General features: G+C 38.7%; 1 protein-coding gene across 2 annotated transcripts in view; it reads left to right on the plus strand.

The window, feature by feature from the left end:
- FCHO2 (FCH and mu domain containing endocytic adaptor 2) overlaps window positions 1-23,501 on the plus strand; it is a 193,935-nt gene that overhangs the window by 18,424 nt on the left and 152,010 nt on the right. For both annotated transcript variants that reach the window (XM_071208560.1, XM_058310078.2), the window contains exon 2: window positions 22,291-22,382. In XM_071208560.1, the coding sequence (XP_071064661.1) occupies window positions 22,291-22,382 (92 nt within the window). The remainder of the gene's footprint in view (window positions 1-22,290; window positions 22,383-23,501) is intronic.

The raw sequence follows: 23,501 nt of genomic DNA on the forward strand, positions 1-23,501 counted from the left end.
ACAATATTGTGCGTTCATCACTAAAAAAATTTTTAGAACAATTTCATTACTCCAAAAAGAAAAACTGCATACCCCATAGCAGTCCTTCCCCAGCTCTACATAACCACTATTCTAATTTCTTTTTATAAATTGATTTATATTTGCATTTTATATAGATGGGGTCATACAATATGTAGTAATTTGTGTCTGGTTTCTTTCACTTAGCATTATTTTTTTTGCCTGATATTATCTTGTAGTATTAGTATTCAGTTGTTCAGTTTCAAAAAAAAGTGTCTTGTATATGCAATTTTACCCATATTCATATTTCACATGTGTTTTTACTGTGCTATACAGACCCATGGTACATGTTTTAGCTTTCCTTTTAGTAATATACATGACTTTAGACGTTCCCTTTCAGACCACTGTCATACTCGTATAATAGCACTGCTAGTTACTAAGACAATGTGCTTTCATGTTTTCTATTCATTTCCAACAATTAACATACAACTTTTTTTTTAAAGATTAATTTTTGTTTATTTCTCTCCCCTTTCCTCACCCTGTTGTCTGCTCTCTGTGTCCATTTGCTGTGTGTTCTTCTGTGACCGCTTCTATATCAGTGGCACCAGGAATCTGTGTCTCTTTTTGTTGTGTCATCTTCTTGTGTCAGCTCTCCGTGTGTGCGGCACCATTCCTGGGCAAGCTGCACTTTCTTTTGTGCTGAGCGGCTCTCCTAATGGGGCACACTCCTTGCGCTTGGGGCTCTCCTATGTGAGGGACACCCCTGCGTGGCACAGCACTCCTTGCACACATTAACACTGCGCATGAGCTAGCTCCACACGGGCCAAGGAGGCCTGGGGTTTGAACTGCCGACCTCCCCATGTGGTAACCGGATGCCCTATCCATTGGGCCAAGTCCGCTTCCCTAACATAACAACCTTTTTTTACCAATTCTGCACAAGTTACCCTTAGCTTTCCATTCTCTAACCTCATTCTATTTTTTGGTGACCCATATTGAAGTTATTAATGCCATGAGATTGCACAGCATATTTAGTTCATAGTAGAGCAGTCATACATTATTTGTCCTTTTGTGTCTGGCTTGCTTCTCTCAACGTAATATACTCCAGCCTCATCCATGTTGTCATATGCTTAATGATGTCATTTCTTCTTACAGCTGCATAATATTCCATTGTGTGGATACACCACAGTTTGTATATCCAGTTCATTGGATGATGGACACCAGGGTTATTTCCAGCTTTTGGCAATCGTAAATAATGCTGTTGTGAACGTCAGTGTGCAGATGTCTGTTCATGTCACTGCTCTCAGTTCTGCTGGGTGTATACCTAGTAGTGGTATTGCTGGGTCAAGTGGCAAATCTATATTCATCATCTTTAGGAACTGCCAAACAGTCCTCCACTGGTGGCTGTATCTTTTTACATTCCCACCAACAGTGAATATGTATTCCTGTCTCTCAACATCCTCCCCAACACTTATAGATCTTTGTCTTTTTATTAGGGACCATTCTAATATGTGTGAAATGATATCTCATTGTAGCTTTGATTTGCATTTCCCTAATCACTTGTGATGTTGAACATTTTTTCATGTGTGGTTTTTTTTTTTTTGGCATTTATATTTCTTCTTTGGATAAATGTCTAATCAAGCCTTTTTCCCTTTTTGAAATGGGGTCATTTGTCTTTTTATTGTTGTGTTAAAGCATCTCTATATATCCTGGATATTAAACCATTATCATATATGTGATTTCCAAATATTTTCTCCCATGGAGTTGGCTGCCTTTTCACCCTTTTGACAAAGTCTTGTGAGATGCAAAAGTGTTTAGTTTTGAGGAGGTCCCATTTATCTGTTTTTCTTTTTGTTGTGTGTGCTTTGGGGGTAAAGGTGAAGAAGTCACCACCCACCACAAGATCTTGAAGATGTTTCACTACGTTTTTTTCCCTAGGAGTTTTATGGTCCTGGCTTTTATATTTAGGTCTTTATTCTATGTTGAGTTGCTTCTTGTATGGGGAGTGAGATAGGGGTCCTCTTTCATTCTTTTGGTTATGGATATCAAGTTTTCATAGCACTATCTGTTGAAGAGACTGATTTGTACTGTTAACATGACTTTGGTAGGTTTGTTGAAAACCAGTTGGCCATAGAGGTGAGGGTTTATTTCTGGAATCTCAATTCTATTCCTCTGATCGATGTGTCTGTCTTTATGCCAAAACCATGCTGATTTTTAAATTTAATTTTATTTATTTAATTTATTTTTATTTATTTCTCTCCCTTTCCCCCCTCCCCGCCCCAGTTGTCTGTTCTCTGTGTCCATTTGCTGCGTGTTCTTCTTGTCTGCTTCTGTTTTTGTCAGCGGCACTGGAATCTGTGTCTCTTTTTGTTCCATCATCTTGCTGCGTCAGTTTTCTGTGTGTGTGGCACCATTCCTGGGCAGGCTGAACTTTCTTTCACGCTGGGCGGTTCTCCTTATGGGGCGCATTCCTTGCGCGTGGAGCTCCCCTATGCGGGGGACACCCCTGCGTGGCACGGCACTCCTTGCACGCATGAGCACTGCGTGGGCCAGCTCCACATGGGTCAAGGAGGCCCGGGGTTTAAACTGCAGACCTCCCATGTGGTAGACAGATGCCCTATCCATTGGACCATGTCCGCTTCCCAATACCATGCTGTTTTGACCACTGTAGCTTTGTAATATGTTTTAAGGTCAGGAGTGAAATTCCTCCCACATCATTTTTCTTTTTTAGAATGCGTTTGGCTATTCGGGTGCACTTTCCCATCCAAATGAATTTGGTAATTTACCTTTTCTATTTCTGTAAAGTATGCTGTTGGAATTTTAATTGATATTGCATTGAATCTATACATCATTTTGGGTAGGAGTGACATCTTCACAGTATTTAATCTTCTAGTCCATGAACATGGAACGTGTACCATTTGTTTAGGTCTTCATTTATTTCTTTTAGTTTCATTTTTGTTATTATAGAGATTGCATGGCATTGTTAATAGAAGCATGCATTTTTTCAAGTGGAAATATGGTTAGATTGCATTTCATGGTTTTTTAAAAAATATAAAGTATTAGAAAATCAGCCAGAGGAAATGCTTTTGAGTTTCCAAACTAGGGTCCATGACTTATTACAGCTTTTTAAAAAATTTCTTTTTTTATTTGAGAAGTTGTAAATTAACAAAACAATCATGCATACCATACAGGATTCTCATACATTGTCCCCACCCCCACCCCCCACCTTACATGGTTGTGACACATTTGTTATAAATGGTCAAAGAACATCTTCATAGTATTACTGCTATCTGTAGTCCATAACTTGTATTTGGTGTATTTTTCCACAAATGTTCCTATTATTAGCACCATGTATTAATATTGTGTATTTGTTATAGTCATGAGAGAATGTTCTGATGTTTGTACTGTCCATCATTCACCACACAGTTCTTTGTGTTATATGGACTCTTGCTTCGTACATTCCATCAATATTGTGCACTCATTGGCTCTCAGTTTCATCATAGAGTTGTGCTGTCATATGCTCAGCCCATGAGAAACCCATACCCCCTCATATTGACCCTTAGCAATGATATAGTACCTTCTTTGTCATTGTTGTGAAAAGATTGGAATATTACTGTTTATTGCTTTAGTCTTTATGTTACACCAGTTATATTTTCCCCATGTTTGTCCATATTCTTAACACTTTGTGATAGAGGACATTTTATATTTGTACTATTGACCACAATTATCATCCACTACTAAAAGTACTATGTTGTACAGTCCCGAGATTGTCCGTCCTCTAGCATTCTTTCAATTGACATTAACCTCCCTAGATGATCCCATTCAGCCACAATCACATTCATAAAAAAGCAGTGTTGATTATATTCACTATGTTACCATCAACTATAACCATTTCCCCACATTTACAATCAGCTTATTAAGCATTCTGCATATGTTCAGTTCCCTCTTCTCAGCCCACATTCTATCTTCTAGTAACCTGTACTCTATAGTTTAGCTCTGTGAATTTACTCATCATATTTAATTCATATTAGTGAGACCATACAGTATTTGTCCTTTTGTGTCTGGCTTATTTCACTCAACATAATGTCCTCAAGTTTCATGGTTGTCATGCATCCCAAGTTCATTTCTTCTTACAGCTGAATAGTATTGTATCATATGTATATATGCCACATTTTGTTTATCTATTCATCAGTTGATGGACACATGGGTTCTATCTTTTAGCAACTCTGAACAATGCCACTGGTAACATTGGTGTGCAAATGTCTGCCTGTGTCCTTGCTCTCAGTTTTCCTGAATGTACTCCTAGTAGAGGGATTGCTGGGTCATATGGCAATTCTGTATTGGCTTCCTGAGGAATGACCAGATTGTCCTCCACAGAGGTTGCACCATTTTACATTCCCACCAACAGTGAAGGAGTGTTCCCATTTCTCTACATTCACTCCAGGACTTGTATTTTTCTGCCCTTTTAATAATGGCCATTCTGTAAGGTGTGAAATAGTATCTCATTGTAGTTTTAATCTGCATTTCCCTAATAGCCAGTTGAGCATCTTTTCATATACTTTTTGGCCACTGGTATTTCTTCTTTGGAAAAAATTCTGTTCGAGTCTTTTGCCCATTTTTAAATGGGGTTGCTTATCTTTTTATTTTTATTTTTATTTTTATTTTTTACCATTGACTTATATGGTCTCCTTATATAACATGGAGCTCAAACCCTTATCTGTGGTTTCCAAAAATTTTCTCGTGGGAAGGAGACTTGGCCCAGTGGATCGGGCATCTGTCCACCACATGGGAGGTCTGCGGTTCAAACCCGGGGTCTCCTCAACTGGTGTGGAGCTGGCCCACACGCAGTGCTGATGCACACAAGTGCCACGCAGGGGTGCCCCCCACATAGGGAAGCCCCATGCGCAAGGAATGCACCCCATAAAGAGAGCCGCCCAGCACGAAAGAAAGTGCAGCCTGCCCAGGAATGGTGCCGCACAACACGGAGAATTAACGCAGGAAGATGACACAACAAAAAGAAACACAGATTCCTGTGCCGCTGAAAACAACAACAGAAGAGCACACAGCAAATGGATACAGAGAACAGACAACAGGGGCGGGGGCGGGGGGGGAAAGGGAGAGAAATAAATAAAATAAATTAAAAAAAAAAAAAGAATGAAAATTTTCTCCCAATGTATAGGCTACCTTTTCACCATGGTCGAAAAGTCACTTGAAGCACAAAAGTGTTTGATATTGAGGAAGTCCCCTTTATTTTTCTTCTACCTACATTTTCTTCTAAGAGTTTTATGGTTCTAGCTTTTGTATATTTAGGTTCTTGATCCATTTTGAGTTACTTTTTTATAAGGTGTTAGGTGGGGGCCTCCTCCTTTCTTTTAGCTATGAACATCCAGTTCTCCTACCACCATTTGTTGAATAGGCTGTTCTGACCCAGCTGGGTGGGTTTGATAGCCTTGTCAAAAATCACTTGACCATAGATGTGAGGATCTATTTCTGAATCTTGAATCTGTTCCACTGGTCAATATGCCTATCTTTATTTCAATATCATGCTGTTTTTTTACCACTGTTAGCTAGAAGTAATATGCTTTAAAGCCAGGAAGTCAGAGTCCTCCAACTTCATTCTTTTTGAAGGCAGTTTGTCTGTTCAAGGCCCCTTACCTTTCCAAATAAATTTGATAATTGGCTTTTCCATTTCTGTAAAAGTTTTTGGAATTTCTTTGGGATTGTGTTGAATCTCTGATTCAGTTTAGGTAGATTGACGTCTTTTTTTTTTTTAAGATTTATTTATTTATTTCCCCTCCCCTCACCCCAGTTCTCTGTTTTCTGTATTTTGCTTCGTGCTCTTCTTTGTCTGCTTCTGTTGCGGTCAGCGGCACAGGAATCTGTGTTTCTTTTTGTTGCGTCATCTTGTTATGTCAGCTCTCTGTGTAGGCGGTGCCATTCCTGGACAGGTTGAACTTCCTTTCTCGCTGGGCGGCTCTCCTTATGGGGCGCTCTCCTTGTGATGGGGCTTCCCTACATGGGGACACCCCTGCATGGCATGGCACTCCTTGCGCGCATCAGCACTGCGCATGGGCCAGCTCCACATGGGTCAAGGAGGCCCCGGGGTTTGAACGGCGACCTCCCATGTGGTAGACAGACGCCCTAACCCCTGGGCCAAGTCTGCTTCCCGAGAATTGACATCTTAATGATATTTATTTATCCAATCCATGAACATGGAATTTCCTTCCATTTATTTGGGTCTTCTTTGGTTTCTTTTAGCAATATTTTGTAGTTTTCTGAGTACAGGTCTTTTCTGTCCTTCGTTATGTTTATTCATAAATGTTTTATTCTTTTATTTGCTATTGTAAATGGAATTTTTTTTTACTTGCTCCTCAGTTGCTTATTTAATAGTATATAGAAATGCTACTGATTTGGTCATCTTGTATATTAGTTCTAGTATTTTTGTTTGGATTTTTCAGGATTTTCTAGGTATAGGGTCATATCATCCACAAATAATAAAATTTTTACATCTTCCTTTCCTATTTGGGTGCCTTTCATTTATTTTTCTAGCCCAATTGCTAGAACTTCTAGCACAATATTGGGTAACAGTAGGGATGGTGGGCATCCTTGTCTTCTTCCTGATCTCAGCAGGAAAGCTTTCAGTCTAAGTAAAATGTTAGCTGTGAGTTTTTCATATATGCACTTTATCATGTTGAGAAAATTTCCTTCTGTTCCTATTTTTCAGAGTGTTTTATTAAGACAGTATGATGTGTTTTGTCTATGCCTTTTCTGTGTCAATCGAGATGATCATGTGATTTTTTTTCTTTAATATTGACGTGGTGTTTTACTTGTGTTGAACCATCCTTGCATACCTGGGATAAAACATTCTTTTAATGTGGTTTTGAATTTGATTAGCAGTATTTTGTTGAGGATTTTTTGCATCTATATTCATTAAGGAAATTGGTCTATAATTTTCTTTTTTCATAGTTTTCTTGGTGTCTTTGTCTCTCTTTGGTATTAGGGTAATGTTGGCTTCATAGATTGAGTTTGGTAGCTTTCTCTCCTGTTCATTTTTTTGGAAGAGGTTGAGCAAGATTTTTATCAAATCTTCTTTGAATGATTGTTAGAATTCACCTGTGAAGCCATCTGATCCTGGGCTTTTTTTCATTTTGGGGAGGTTTTTGATGACAGTTTGAATCTCATTACTTGTGATTGGTTTATTGGGGTCTTCTATTTCTTCTAGGGTCAGTGTATGTTGTTGGTATATTTCTAGGAATTTGTACATTCTATGTTGTCTAGTTTGTCTAGGATACAGTTGTTCATAGTATCCTCTTATAAACTCTGTTTCTGTGGGATCAATGGTAATGTCCTCCCACTCATTTCTGATTTTATTTCTTTGCTTTTTCTCTCTTATTTTCTTTGTCAGTCTGGCTAAGTGTTAGTTTTGTTGAATTTCGTGAAGAACCAACTTTTGGTTTTGTTGAGTCTATTGTTTGTTTGTTTTTACTGTTCTCAATTTTGTTTATTTCTGCTCTATTCCTTCCATTTGCTTTGGGATTAGTGTGCTGTTGTTTTCCTTGTTCCTTCAGGTATGCAGTCAGGTCTTCGATTTTAGGTTGTTTTTTTTAAAAAGATTTATTTTTATATATTTATTTCTCCCCACCCCCTCATTGTTTTGAATTTGCTGTGTCTGTTATGTGCAGGCCTTCTTTTTAGGAGGCACCAGGAACTGAACCTGGGACCTCCCATGTGAGAGAGAGATACCCAAAAACCCAAGCCACCTCTGCTCTCCCTGCTTTTGTTGTATCTCTCACTGTGCTTCCTCACTGTGTGTCCTGTTGCATCATCTTGCTGTGTTAGCTCACCACACCCATCCATCATGCCAGCTTGCTGTCCTGCTCGTCCTCTCCAGGAGTCTCCCGGAACTGAACCTGGTCCACCCCCCCCCCCCCAATGTGGTAGGTGGGAGCTCAATCACTTGAGTCACGTCCACTTCCCCTAGGTCTTCTTTTTTAATGAAAGCATTGAGGGCTACACATTTCCCTATCAGCACTGTTTTTGTTGTATACTGTAGGTTTTGATATATTATATTCTCATTTTCATTCATCTTGAGATACTTACTGATTTCTCTTGCAATTTCTTCTTTGACCCACTGATTATTTAAGAGTGTGTTGTTTAATCTGCATATATTTGTGAATTTCCCCCTTTTCAGCCTGCTGTTGATTTCCACTTCATTCCCTCATGATCAGAGAAAGTGCTCTGTATAATGTCAGTCTTTTTAAATTTATTAAGACCTGTCTTGTGACCCAACATATGGTCTGTCCTGGAGAAGGATCCATGAGCACTTGAAAAGAATGTATATTTTGCTATTTTGGAGTATAATACTTATAAATATCTGTTAGGTATAGTTCATTTATCATATTGTTCAAGCTATTTCCTTATTTATCCTCTGTCCAGATACTCTATCCAATGCTGAGAGTGGTGTATTTGAAGTCTCCAACTATAATTGTAGAGATGTCTGTTTCTTCCTTAAGTTTCACAATGTGTTTCTCATATATTTTGGGGCACCTAGTTTAGGTGCATAAATAATTACGATTGTTATTTCTTCTTGGTGAATTGTCCCTTTTATTAGTATGTAATGGCCTTCTTCATCTAGGAGTTTTGCCTTTAAAATCTGTTTTGTCTGATATTAATGTGGCTACTCCAGAACTTTTTGTTACTATTTGCATGGAATATCTTTTTCCAACCTTTCACTTTCAGCCTGATTGTGTCCTTGTGTCTAAAGTGAGTCTCTTAGCATATAAATAACTTATATATTTTTTAACCATTTGGTCAATCTCTGTCTTTTGGTTGGGGTATTCAGTCCATTAATGTTCAGTGTTATTATTGTAAAGGCATTACTTAGTTTGTCCATTTTATTCTTTGGCTTTACGTTGTCATATCTTAACTATTGTTTGTCTTTATACACTTTAACTTACCCTTACTAATAATCTTTATGTCTATACTCTTCTCCAAGTCTCTCACCCTTTTCTTTTCCTTTCAGGCTCCAGAACTCCCTTTAGTATCTCTTGTAAATGTGGTCTTTGGTATAAACTCTCAATTTTTTTTGTCTGTGAAGACTTTAGACTCACCCTCATTTTTTTTTCCATTTAAGAATTTATTGAAGTGTGTTTTAATCAGCCAAAGGGGTGCTGATGCAAAACACCAGAAACTAGTTGGTTTTTATAAAGGGTATTTATTTGGGGTGGAAGCTTACAGATACCAAGCCATAAAGCATAAGTTACTTCCCTCACCAAAGTCTGTTTGGAGCAAGATGGTTGCCAACGTCTGCGAGGGTTCAGGGTTGCTGGGTTCCTACGTTCCTAGGGCTTGCTTTTCTCTGGGTTCAAGTTTCCTTCCTTCTCAAGCCCCAAGAACATAGGTGGGTTTGACAGGCTTGTCAAAAATTACTTGACCATACATGTGAGGGTCTATTTCTGAACAATCAATTCGGTTCCATTGGTCTATATCTCTGCCTTTATGCCAGTACCATGATGTTTTTACCAGTGAAGCTAGATAGTGTAATTTAAAGTCCAGAAGTGACAGTCCACCAACTTCGCGTTTCCTTTTTAAGATGTTTCTGGCTATTTGGGACCCTTTATCCTTCCGAATAAATTTGATAATTGTGTTTTCCAATTATTTTAAAAATGTGGGTGGAATTTTTATAGGGATTGCATTGAATCTGTATATCAATTTGGGTAGAATTGACATCTTAATGGTAATTAGTCTTCCTATCAATGAGCATGGAATGTTCTTTCAATTCTTTAGGTCTTTTTTATTTCTTTTAATAATGCTTTGTAGTTTTCTGAACACAGGTGCTTTACATCCTTGGTTAAGTTTATTCCTAAATAGTTGATTCTTTTAGTTGCTATTGTAAATGGAATTTTTTTTCCTGACTTCCTTCTCAGATTGTACATTACTACTGTCTTTTAAAGTCTCCTTCATCTGATATAAGTATAGTTACTCCAGCTTTTTTGTTTTTGTTTTTGGTTACTGCATGCATGCATGCATGATCTTTTTCCAGGCTTTCACTTTCCGTCTATTGGTATCCTTGGGTCTAAGGTGAGTCTCTTGCAGATAGCATATAGATGGCTCATATTTTCTTTTCTTCTTCTCTTTTTTTTTTTTTTTTAATTTTTTTATTTTTTATTGACTTTGTAATAATATTACATTAAAAATATATATGTGAGGTCCCATTCAACCCCATCCCCCCACCCCCCCTCTCCCCCCCCAACAACACTCGTTCCCATCATCATGACACATCCATTGGATTTGGTAAGTACATCTTTGGGCACCTCTGCACCTCATATACATTGGTTCACATCATAGCCCATACTCTCCTCCATTCCATCCAGTGGGCCCTGTGAGGATTTACAATGTCCGGTGATTGCCTCTGAAGTACCATCTAGGGCAGCTCCATGTCCCAAAGACGCCTCCACCTCTCATCTCTTCCTGCCTTTCCCCATACCCTTCGTCCACTATGTCCACTTTTCCCATTCCAATGCCACCTCTTCTATGTGGACATTGGATTGGTTGTGTCCATTGCACCTCTATGTCAAGAGGAGGGTCAGATTCCACCTGGATGCTGGATGCAATCCTCCCATTTTCAGTTGTAATCACTCTAGGCTCCATGGTGTGGTGGTTGTCCTTCTTCAACTCCATCTTAGCTGAGTGTGGTAAGTTCAATAAATCAGATTGTAGGTGCTGGAGTCTGTTGAGGCTCAGGATCTGGCTATCACATTGCCAGTCCAGAGATTCAAATCCCCTAAATATATCTTAAACCCCATCATTAACTGCACCTCCAGCACATTGGCATGAAAGTCTTATGAAGGGAGATCCCATCTGAGTCCAGATTCATCACACATGAACACCATTTCCAAAGAGGGGAGATGGCTCATATTTTCTTATCCATTCCACCAGTCTGTGTCCTTTGACTGGGATGTTTATTCCATTAACATGCATTGTTATTACTCTAAAGGCCGTTTTTATTCACCCATTTTGACCTTTGGGTTTTATCTGTCATATTTTATTTTCACCACTCTTTTGCAACTTGTAGTTACTTTTACTGATACGATCTTCATTTCTAGACTCTCTTCCAAGCCTGTTTCTCCTGTCTTTTCTTTTCAGACTATAGCATAACCTTTAGTATTTCCTGCAGGGTCAGTCTCCTTATTATAAACTCTCTGAGTTTATGTTTATCTGTGACTATTCTAAACTTGGCATCATTTTTGAAAGACAGTATTGCTGGATGTAAGATTCTTGACTGGAAGTTTTTCTCTTGCAGTATCTTAAATATATCATACCACTGCCTTCTCGCCTCCATGGTTGCTTATGAGAAATTGGCACTTAATCCCTTATTTATTATGCATTGCTTTTATTTTGTTGTTCTCAGAATTCTCTGTCTTTGGCGTTTTACATTCTGAATAGTACATGTCTCAGAGTTGGTCTATTTGGATTTATTCGGATGGGAGTTCATTGTACTTCTTGGACACAAATATTTACGTCCTTAAATAGGATTGGAGAGTTTTCTTCCATTATTTCTTCCAATATTCCTTTTGCCCCCTTTCCCTTCTTCTCTCCTTCTGGGACAACCATAACACGTAAGTTTGTACGTCTCTTGCTATCATTTACTTCCCTGAGACCTTGTTCAGTTTTTTTTTATTCATTTCTTCAACTGTTCTTTTGTATGTTTGCTTTCGGAGACCATATCTTCAAGCTTACCAGTCCTTTCTTCTCCCTCCTCAAATCTGCTATTATATGGTTCCATTGTATTTTTAATTTCATTTATTTTGTGTTTCATTCCCATAAGATCTGCTATTTTCCTATGTATGCTTTCAAATTCTTCTTTGTGCTCATCCAGGGTTTTCCTTTTTTTGAAAGATTTATTTATTTCTCTCCTCCCCCTACCCCCCCACCCTGTTGTCTGCTCTCTGTGTCCATTCGCTGCGTGTTCTTCTGTGACTGCTTTTATCCTTTTCAGCAGCACCGGGAATCTGTGTCTCTTTTTGTTGTGTCATCTTGCTGTGTCAGCTCTCCATGTGTGCGGTGCCATTCTTGGGCAGGCTGCACTTTCTTTTGTGCTGGGCGGCTCTCCTTACAGGGCGCACTTCCTTTTGCGTAGGGCTCCCCTACATGGGGGACACCCCTGCGTGGCACGGCACTCCTTGCGCGCATCAGCACTGCACATGGGCCAACTCCACATGGGTCAAGGAGGCCTGGGGTTTGAACCTTGGATCTCCCATGTGGTAGGTGGACACCCTATCCATTGGGCCAAGCCTGCTTCCCCCAGTGTTTTCTTAATATCCTTAATCTCTTCAGTCATCTCATTGAATTTATTAAGGAGATTTGTTTGACCATCTATTATTAGTTATCTCAACTCCCATATGTCATCTGGAGGCTTATCTTGTTCCTTTAACTGGACCTTACCTTCCTGTTTCTTGGTATGGATTTTAGTTTTTTATTGGTGTCTTGGCATCTGGGTGCAATTGCCCTCTTTAGTTTAGGGCTTTCCTACCCTTTCTGCCTTGTTGGTTGTGTAGTAGGAGCTGAGGATGAAGTTGGTGCTGTATGCTGTGGAGGCTCAAGCTGCCTGTGTTGCCCCAGCGACTGATAAATCTTCTCCCACCTTTCTCCTTTGTAAGGGGTAGGGACAGAGCCACAGCCATGTGTAATAATCCAAGTCATGCAGGCCAAGACCATATGTAGTTGACACGAGAGACTAATGAAGCTTCACGCCCCTTCCTCCCATCTGGGGTAGTGATGGCACTGCAGGTGTGTGCAGCAGCTATGATGTGTGGTCCTAAATGACCACAGTTGCCCTGGTAGACTCCCGACTATTCAGTCTGTGCCACTTGAATGTACCTGCAGTTACCCGAAGAGACTGGGGCAGGTCCCGCCAGCTTTCTCCCTGCCAGAGGTGTGGCTGAGGTCTAGGCTAGGGCTGCAGTCTGGTGTGTGTGGAAAAGAACCTGGTCCCTACCATCATTGTGATTTTCAGTCAGTCATGCTTCCCCTCATGCCGCAGGCAATGTCAAAATGGTGGCTACTGGCCTCATTCCAACTTTGACAGGTTCAAATTTTAGCTGTTCTTAGGATTATACTTTAGCCAGCCAAATTTACTAATCAGCAGCTGAAGCTGGTGCCCAACTGTCTCTTTCTCCCCCGTTTTTGGGAAATGGAGGTTCCAATTCCAGCCACAGAATAGCTCCTGAGGCACTTGTGCCACTCTGGAGGATGGGCACCAGCCTCTGTGGTGTGGAGTGCTCTACTTAATTAATCTTCTCTGCAGATGAGCAGTTTCCTCCTTCCATTCTTTCAAGGATGTTGCAGGATGCTCTTCTGGTCTCCTGTAGCTCCCAAGCAGGTGCTTTAGATAGCTCTGGGTGATTACTAACAGCCCTGGAGCATGTGCTGACTCTAGGAGCTCTTTACTCTACTGCCATCTTGCTGGTTTTCACTCTTATTTTTGAAGGACAGTTTTGCCAGGTAAAGAATTCCTATGTGCCAGTTTCTGTCTTTCAGAACTTTAAATACACTATACCACTGCCTTCTTGCCTCTAGGGTTTCTGATGAAAAATTGGTACTTCATCTTACTGAGCTTCCTTTGTATGTGATGCTTTGCTTTTGTCTTGCTGCTTTCAGATCCTCTACCTTTGTTATTTGATATTCTGAATAGTAGTTGTCTCATAGTAGGTCTGTTTTGATTTATTGTTTGGGGTGCATTATACTTCTTGGCTATTTATATTTATGTCTTTCATAGGAGTTGGGAAGTTTTTGATCATTATTTCCTCAAATATTCTTTCTTCCCTTTTCCTAGTCTCTTTGCCTTCTGTGAAACCTATAATGGATATATTTGTATGTTTTCCATTGTCATTCAGTTCTCTCCAAGCCTTTTTTTCCATTCTTTTTTTATTCTGTACACTCCTGTTTTCAAATTCAGATGCTTATTCCTCCAATTCACTAATTCTTTCCTCCACCAAATTAAAATCTATAGTTACATGACTATTTTTTTTTTTTTTAGGAAGTGCTGGGGATTGAACCCATGATCTGGTACATGGGAAGTAGGTGCTCAATCCACTGAGCTACACCCACTCTAGTACTTTTTTTTTTTAAGATTTATTTTTTATTTATTTCTCTCCCCTTTCTGCCTTCCTCCCCCATTGTCTGCTCTCTAAGTCCATGTGCTGTGTGTTCTGTGTCTTCTTGCATTCTTGTCAGTGGCACTGGGAATCTATGTCTCTTTTTGTTGCATCATCTTGCTGCATCAGCTCTCCATGTGCGTGGTGCTACTCTGGGCAGGCTATGCTTTTTTCGTGCAGGGTGGCTCTCCTTGCAGGGCACACTCCTTGCACATGGGCTCCCCTACCTGGACAACACCCCTGTGTGGCATGGCACTCCTTGCACACATCAGGCTACGTGTGGGCCAGCTCACCACATGGGTCAGGAGGCCCTGGATTTTTTTTTTTTTTAAGATTTTTATTTATTTATTTCCCCTCCCCTTCCCCCCCCCAGTTGTCTGTTCTCTGTGTCCATTTTGCTGCGTGCTGTTTGTCTGCTTCTGTTGTTGTCAGCGGCATGGGAATCTATGTCTCTTTTTGTTGCATCATCTTGTTGTGTCAGCTCTTCGTGTGTGTGGTGCCATTCTTGGGCACACTGCACTTTGTTTCGCGCTGGGCAGCTCTCCTTATGGGGTGCACTCCTTGTGCGTGGGGCTCCCCTATGCAGGGACACCCCTGCGTGGCATGGTACTCCTTGCATGCATCAGCACTGCGCATGGAGGAGACCCTGGATTTGAACCCTGGACTTCCCATATGGTAGGTGGATGCTCTATCAGTTGAGCCAAATCCACTTCCCTCTAGTACATTTTTAATCCTGTCCATTGTGTTTTTCATTCTCATAAGCTTTATTACTTTCACAGGCTTTCAAATTGTTCTTTATGCTCACCCATTGTCTTAATATCCTTTATCTCATTAGTCATATTTTCCTTAAACCCATGAATTGATTTAATAGATTTGTGTGAACACCTTCTTTTTGGAACGTTTGGTAAAATTATTCTGTGAATCCATTTTTTTCCTGGGCTTTTCTTTGTTGACAAGTTTTAATTACTGATTCAACCTCTACTAGTTTTTTTGTTTGTTGAGATTTATTTCTTCTAGGATCAGTGTAGGTTGTTTGTGTATTATAGGAATTTCATTTGGGTTATCTAGATTGTCAGTATATAGCTCTGTTCATAGTAGTGCCTGATAATCCTTTTCATTTTAGTAGAGTTGGTAATAATGTTCTCCTTTTCATTTCTCATTTAGTCATTTGTGCCCTCTTTCTTTTTTTCTTTGTTAGTCTCGCTAAAGGTTTCTCAATTTTATTGTCTTTTCAAAGAACCAAGTTTTGTTTTGTTTTGTTTTGTTTTTGCTTTTCTCTAATTGTTTATCTCATTTATAATCACTCTAATCCTTTTTATTTACTTCTTTCTGCTTGCTTTTTTATTTAGTTTTTCTTTTTTAGATATTCTGGTTTTCAGGGTAGGTCTCTGATTTGAAATGTTTCTTCTTTTAAATGTAAGCATTTACAGCAACAATCCCCCAAGTACAATGGCAAAGACCAAAAAAGAAGGAAGGTCCAACAAGAGCCCTCGATACTAATGACTATGCTTGTGAGCCTGTGCACCTGAAATAAGAACAAGGCCTAGAGCTGCAGGGTGCCTAAGAGTCACCTCCTGAGAGCCTCCGTGTTGCTCAAATGTCGCCAATCTCGAAGCCAAACTCAGCATGTAAATGCATTGCCTTCCCCCCAGCGTGGGACATGACTCCCGGGGATGAGCCTCCCTGGTGCCAAGGGATTACTACCAAGTACCAGCTGATGATGTAACTAGAAAATGACCTTGAATAAAAGGGTCAATTCAAACCAGCAGAATATCTCAGTCTACATATAATATCAGGGGTTAAAAATGCTCTTCAACCTGAAGAAAAGGGGGAAATGGAAAGGACAAATGAGTTTATATGGCTATGAGTCTCCAAAAAGAGCCAGGAGGTTATCAAAGGGGTCACCCTTATGCACACCTCAGCAGAGTCCCAGATAGATAAAGTAGATACAACCCCAGGTATTGGTTCTCCTGAGAGCTACAGAGACCCACAGGTTCTGTGGTCATGGCATATGGAGTTCAGTGCCATGTCAGTTGGCCCTACTTTGGAGTTTGTGTTTCTGTATGATGGAGCTGGACTCAGATGTGATCTTTGTCCACAAGCCTCTCCTGTTACTTTTAACGGATCTGTAGTTGGTGCTGGGGTTTAGTGTATACTCAGGGGACCTGAATCTCTGAACTGACCATGTGATAACCAGGCCCAGGGCCTCAACAGACTTGCAACTCCTGCACTCTGGTTTATTGGACTTACCCCACTCAGCCTACATGGAGGTGAAGAAGGTCAACCACCACACCAGGGAGCCAAGAGTGCCTACAACTGAAAGCAGGAGAATTGCATCCAGCATCCATGTGGAATCTAAGCCCCCTCTTGATATAGATGTGGAGTGGACACAACCATTCTAAGGTCCACAGGATGGAGGAATAGAGTATGGATTAGAGTGGACTTACTGATATTCTATTCATGAACTATGGTGATTAGTAATCGAAGAAAATGTGGCATTGGTGTGGAGAAAGTGGCCATGGTGGCTGCTGGGGGTAGGGAATGGGAGGAAGAAATGTGATGTGGGGGCATTTTCGGGACTTGGAGTTTTCCTGGGTGGTGCTGTGGGGACAGTTACTGGACATTGTATGTCCTCCCATGGCCCACTGGGTAGACTGTGGGAGAGTGTGGGCTATGGTGTGGACCATTGACCATGAGGTGCAATGGTGCTCAGAGATGAATTCACCAAGTGCAATGAGTGTCTCATGATGATGGAGGAGGTTGTTGTTATGGGCAGAGGAGGGGGGTGGGGGGTATATGGGGACTTCATATTTTTTGAATGTAACATTAAAAAAATAAAAAAAGTGTAAGCAATTTAGAGCTATAAATTTCCCTCTCAGCACTGCCTTTGCTAGATCGATCCCATTTATTTTATGTTGTATTTTCAGTTTCTTCAAGATATTTCCTAGTTTTCCTTGTAATTTCTTCTTTAATCCAATGATTATTTAAGAGTACTTTGTTTAATTTCCACATATCTTTGAATTTTCTATTTCTCCCTCTGTTAATTGATTCTTTCCATCATTCCATTGTGGTAGGAGAAGATACATTGTATGATTTCATTATTTTTTAATTTTTTGAGGTTTGTAAAGTGTTCTCTTTTTTTTTCTTTTTTTTTAGGAGGTACCGGGAATTGAACCCAGGACCTTGTACACGGGAAGCATATGCTCAACCACTGAGCTACATCTGCTCCACTGAACTGTTCTCTTTTATGTCTGTTAGGTCTAATGGATTTAGAGTGTCATTCAATTGTTATATTTTCTTATTGGTCTTCTGTATAGATGTTCTATCCATTATTGAAAATGGTGTATTAAAGTCTTCTGTTAATATAGAAATGTCTAGTTCCCATTCATATCTGTCAGTATTTCCCTCAATAATTTTGGGGACTGCTGTTAGGTGCACATGTTTTATAGTTCTTATGTTGTCTTGTTGAATAGACCCCATTATCAGTACATAATGATAGTCTTTTTTTTTTTTTTTTTTTTTATGGTACAAGGTTGGGGAATGAACCCCAGACCTGGCATGTGTGAATCCAGTGCTCAACTAGTGACCTACTTTGGCACTCCTGAGCTTATTATTTTGTTCATTTTTAGGAGACACCAGGGACTGAATTTGGGACTGCCCATGTGGGAAGAAGCAGGCTCTCAACTGCTTGAGCCATATCTCCTCTCCCCTTATAATTGTTTTTTACTTAAAATCTATTTTATCTGATATTAGTAAAGCTACCCCAGCTTTCTTTTGGTTGTTACTTGCATGGTATATTTTTTCCCCATCCTTTCACCTTCAGCCTACTTATGTCTGTGTAGACAGCATATGGTTGGGTTATGTTTCTTTATCCATTCTGGCAATCTTTGCCTTTTGACTGGAGAGTTTAATTCATTTACATTTGAAGTCATTATTGATAATGCAGGACTATCTTCTGCATTTTTAGTTTAGTCTTTGTAAGTCTTATGCCATTTTTATCTCTCACTTCTTCTATTAATACCTTCTTTCTTCTTTGATTTTTTCCATATTGTACCATGTTGAGTCCCTTCTCATTTCTCTCAGGATATATTTTTCATGTTTTCCTTGGTTACCATGGGGTTAAAATTTAATATCCTAAATACATAAGTCCTATTTGTTACCAACTTGACTTCACTAGCTTACACATACACTGTTTCTATACCCCACTGTGCCCCACAATTTTTGGTACTTGGTACAAATTAAATCTCTGTACATTGTATGTCTAAAACCATACGTTTATCATTACTTTCTTTTTTTGAAAAAAAAAATTTCAAAACACTGAAAATTTTTTGAACCCAGAACCTCATACAGGGGAAGCAGGCACTCAACCACTGAACTACATCCACTCCCCAATGAAGTTGTTTTTTTGTTTTTAGGAGCTACCAGGGATTGAACCCAGGACTCGTACAAGGGAAGCATGCGCTCAACCACTTGAGCTTCATCTACTCACCCATCATTATTTTTTATGTATTTTCATTTTTAGCACATGTATGAAGTAAGAAGTAAAGTTACATACCAAAAAAAAACCCAGTAATACTGGAATTTATAATTACTCAAATGGTTACCTTTACGGGAGGTCTTTCTCTTTTTGTGCCACTTGATGAAACTACTGTCCATTGTGCTTTTCTTTTGGTCAGAATTACTCCCTTTAGCTTTGCTTGTAGAGCAGATGTAGTAGTGATGAACTCCATCTGCTTTTGTTTATTAGGCATGTCTTAATCTCTCCATCATTTTTGAAAAAGTCTTGTCACATACAAAATTCTTGGAGGGCATTTGTTTTCTTTCAGTACTTCACGTATTTCAACCTATTCCCTTTTTGCCTCCATGATTTGAGGTTTATCCTGTTTGGTTTTCCCTGGCCTTCTTGGATGTGCATATTCATATCTTTTGCTAAGTTGGGGGAGTTTTCTGTGATTATTTCTTTGATTATTCCTCCTGCCCTTTTCTCTCTTCTTTCCTTCTGGGATCCTCATAATGCTATTGTTATGTTTGATACTGTTCCAAGAGGTCTCTTAGACTGTTTTTGCTTAAAAAAATATTTTTTTCTTTCTGCTCTTTAGGTTGACTCATTTCAGTTGTCTTGCCTTCAAGTTTGCTGATTCTTCTGCCAATAACAATCTGCTTTTGAAACCCTCCTGAGAAATTTTCATTTTGGTTATTGTGGTCTTCAATTCCAGGAGTTCTATTTGATTCCTTTTAAAATTTCTGTCTTTATTTAGATTCACCTATTTTTAAATTCATAAGTTTCCTCGTATTCTTTAGCTCTTTGTATTTTCTTTCTTCTCTTTGAGAATATTGAAGATTATTTTTTCTGAAGTCTTTGTCCAGTATGTCCAACCTGGTCTTCTTTGTTGGTGCTTTCTGGATTTTTATTCTCTTCCTTTGGATGGACCATCATTTCATATTCCTTATTTGTTTTGTTACCTTTGGTTGTACATGCTACATTTTAATTATTAAAATTTAACTCTGGGATATATTCCCTGACATGGTGTTCCTTAAGTTTGTAACCAGCTGATAGTAATGACAGAGACTTTCTTGAGTGCCAGTTTTCCTATTACTTGTCCGCCCAAGGCAAATGCGAAATGCAGGGTCCTTCACATCTTTTCTGGGCCTGTGTCTTGTCCTTGGTTTTCACTTGTTATTTTCAAGAGCCTGAATGCTTCCTCTACTTTCCAGGAGTCAGACCTTCTCCCTCTCTCAGGCATTCCACTTCTGAACTTAAAGCAGGTGATCCTTTGCCCTAGACCAGCCGCCTGAATTGTTTCTTTTACTATTTGTGTTGTCTCAAGCTGCTTTTGCCTTGAGTACAGATTCTGGGAGGGGGACACATGGGAGAGGAGTTTGCCAAGTCAGTCTTTCCCAGCTTAACAAGGCCAGAGAGAACCATAAAGTCTCCAGACTGCCCTGGAGAGGGGTTGAGGGAGGAGCCAGGAAATATGCCAGGTGCTTCTTCCACAGCTCCCTAAAGCTGTGCTTTCTTGAGCTGCCCAGCATACGCAGCCCTTCAGCTGTCCTCTGCAACTCTGAGGAAGCATACATCTTTAGGTCTCCTCTGCCTATGTCCTGACTAGTTTAGAATAATGGGCATCCTCAGAGCCCAGCCCACAGTGATCCAAAGTTGTTAATCAAAAGCTGTAATCAATGATTGGCTTATGCTTGCCCTGGATCTTGGGGAAGTGGATTTTTATGTCTCTTTCTGGCACCAGCAAGCTGTGCCAGAGGCCAGACCCCACTGTTGCTTGCCATGAGAGTGGGTGCTAGGTGATGGTAACTGCTGAATGGAGAGAGCAGTTTACTGGTACTAACTGTAATTTATCAGCCTCTTCCTCCCAGTCTTTCTTGGATGCTATACAGTGTTCCACTGGAGTGTGGAGTTCCAAAATAGTTGATTCAGACAGTTACTGTCTGTTTGATAATTGTTTTGGTGGAGGGATTGGTCCTTGGAGCTTCTTACCCCACCATCTTCCCACAATCCCTCTATTTCTTTTTTGTTTTTAAAGTACTTTTGCTTATAAACCTAGTAAATATTATTTCTTATAATAGTCTTTGTGCCTGTTTGTAATAGCCTTTCACTCACAACTCTTTCCTAGTTTTCTCTTTAAATATGCATAATGGACATTGGAACCCAGATAATCTGACTTTTAGAATTGTGGGCAAATGAGAACCAGTAGTTACCGGGAAAACCTTGACATATGATAGCTTCAGACTTTGGGATTTTATAGTTTAGGATTTCAGGTTTATTTTCTATTTTATTTGCTTATTTCAAGATTTATGACTTAAATATGGGGGTTGGTAGACAGGACAATCATGTATGTAATTTCTGTAATATATTGAAGTGATGGACTCAGAGGATTCGGACCCTTCATTTTTTGTATATAATTTTATTTACTAATCTGCATTACAATGTTATATTTGCTTACTATTTACTAGTCATAATGGCTACCTTAAATTTAATATACTTACTTTGGTTGGGACAAATTTGCTTGAAAACCCCAGGATAAGTAAAAAACAAAATGGATGTTAGATAAATTTTTTCTTTATCTTAAACATGAAAATTGTAGAAGCTAAAAGGTAATGTTTGGATTCACAGAGAGACTGGTTTTATGTTATAATTCTTGATAAGTGCAAATGGGGATGCTTAAAATACTAAGAATTTTTATTGTTTGTATTTTCTCATGTTAACTATAATATTTTGATTTGATGTATGCTATTTGACAAGTTTATAAGGGATCAATACAGCAAAGTTTCTATTTTCTGTGAGCTGTGAGAATATTAAGTGTCAGATTGCATAGCACTTGTTTACAGTATTGCTTTTATTTCCAGTGAATATATTCAATTTTTGATTATTTTCACTGAAGAAAAATAAAACCAGCTACTCTTATTTTGAGTAGAGAATTGTTAACCATATTATCTTTTATTTCACTTATAAAGATGACATTTTAAACATTTTCTTGGCTGCAGTTTGATACTCTAAGATTTATTGGAAGTGGCAGTAAAGGTTTTCTAGGATTGTGTCTGGTTCTATTCACTTCACATCAGATAAAGGCTAAAATTCTTACAGCCAGTAGTCTGTTACTTTTCTTTTGTTAAAATGTTATCTCTTTTCTTATTTCTCAAGTTTTTAAGTTTACCGAAAACCTTAGATTATAGATTATAAAGCATTTTCTGGTATTCAGGCCTATATATAACTAGAACTTTGCTGTTATAACTCAGAAATCAATATTTTTTTAAAAGATTTTTTTTTGAGTTAAATAATTAGAAATCCCTTAATGCTTGTTAAAGTAATTGAAATGGGGCTTGATAATTTATTTTTAAAAAACTGCCATTTTTCTCTTTTCTAAATTATGTTGACTATTATTCCTTCAAATTTCACTTAATTTTATTAATATTATACTTATGAGTAAATATAGATTATATATACATGTATGTATATATAGACAATTGTAAAATCATACAGTAAGCATCAATATTAATGGTTAAATTAAGGGAAAACAGTTCACCTGAGTATTAGAATTGCACATTAATTAATGTAGGGTTAATTTATTCTCAAGTCATTTGATCTCTTTTTTTTGTTAAACTAAAAATATTTTTGAAATTTTAGGGGGAAAAAAATAGTGGCTTTGATATCCTCTACCATAATATGAAACATGGACAGATATCAACAAAAGAACTAGCAGATTTTGTAAGAGAAAGGTATGTATTTCTTTCTTCATTTTTTATTATTTTTATTTTTTTAAAGAGGTATCAGGAATTGAACCCAGGACCAGTAATTGAAGCAGGCACTCAAGCACTGAGCTACACCTGCTCTGTTGTATTTCTTTAAAAAGTAGCTTGTCTTAACAATTTATTTTCAATTTAATTTTACAATATAAACATTGAGAAAACTTTTAGTTGGATTTAAAGTAATCAAACTTTATAGTATTCATTCTTTAAAAGAAGTATACTATAATTATACTTTAAAGCAGGGGATATCTATTTTCTACACATCTGATGAATATGCAGTGGCTTAGAGTGGCACTGTTAACCCCCTGCTTTGTAAATCATCCTTGAAAGTATTCTGTACATATTTTTCATTGGATCTCCTAGCAAGATAACAAAATAGGAAAATTGGGAAATTTTGTAGGATAAAATACTACCATTTATTTAGATGAGCATGTTATTATACAAACATGCTAAAATAATATGAAAATACTTAAGTTTTCTGAACTTGTAGTTTATTATGTATTGTATGATAACTTTTATTTTTAAAAGAGCCTTAACTATATACTCTTTTAAATCCTGAAAATTTATAAAATGTGGTTGTCTTTAAGATTCTTAGAGGGAAGTGGACTTGGCCCAGTGGTTAGGGCGTCCATCTACCACATGGGAGGTCCGTGGTTCAAACCCTGGGCCTCCTTGACCTGTGTGGAGCTGGCCCACGTGCAGTGCTGATGTGCACAAGGAGTGCCGTGCCACGCAGGGGTGTCCCCTCGCAGGGGAGCCCAAGCGCAAGGAATGTGCCCCATAAGGAGAGCCACCCAGTGCAAAAGAAAGTACAACCTGCCCAGGAATGGCACTGCACACATGGAGAGCTGACACAGCAAGATGATGCAACAAAAAGAAACACAGATTCCTGTGCTGCTGACAACAACAGAAGCGGACAAAGACGCAGCAAATAGACACAGATAACAGACAACTGGGGGGCGGTAAGGGAAGAGGAAAAAAAAAGATTCTTAGAATATAATAGTCAATTTAACATTAAAAATCAATATAATTTAATTATGATCAAAATTATCATACTGTTTTTTTTTTAAGATTTATTTTTAAAATTTA

The sequence above is a fragment of the Dasypus novemcinctus genome, chromosome 2 (assembly GCF_030445035.2).
Source record: "Dasypus novemcinctus isolate mDasNov1 chromosome 2, mDasNov1.1.hap2, whole genome shotgun sequence".
NCBI classification, from domain to species: Eukaryota; Metazoa; Chordata; class Mammalia; order Cingulata; family Dasypodidae; genus Dasypus; species Dasypus novemcinctus.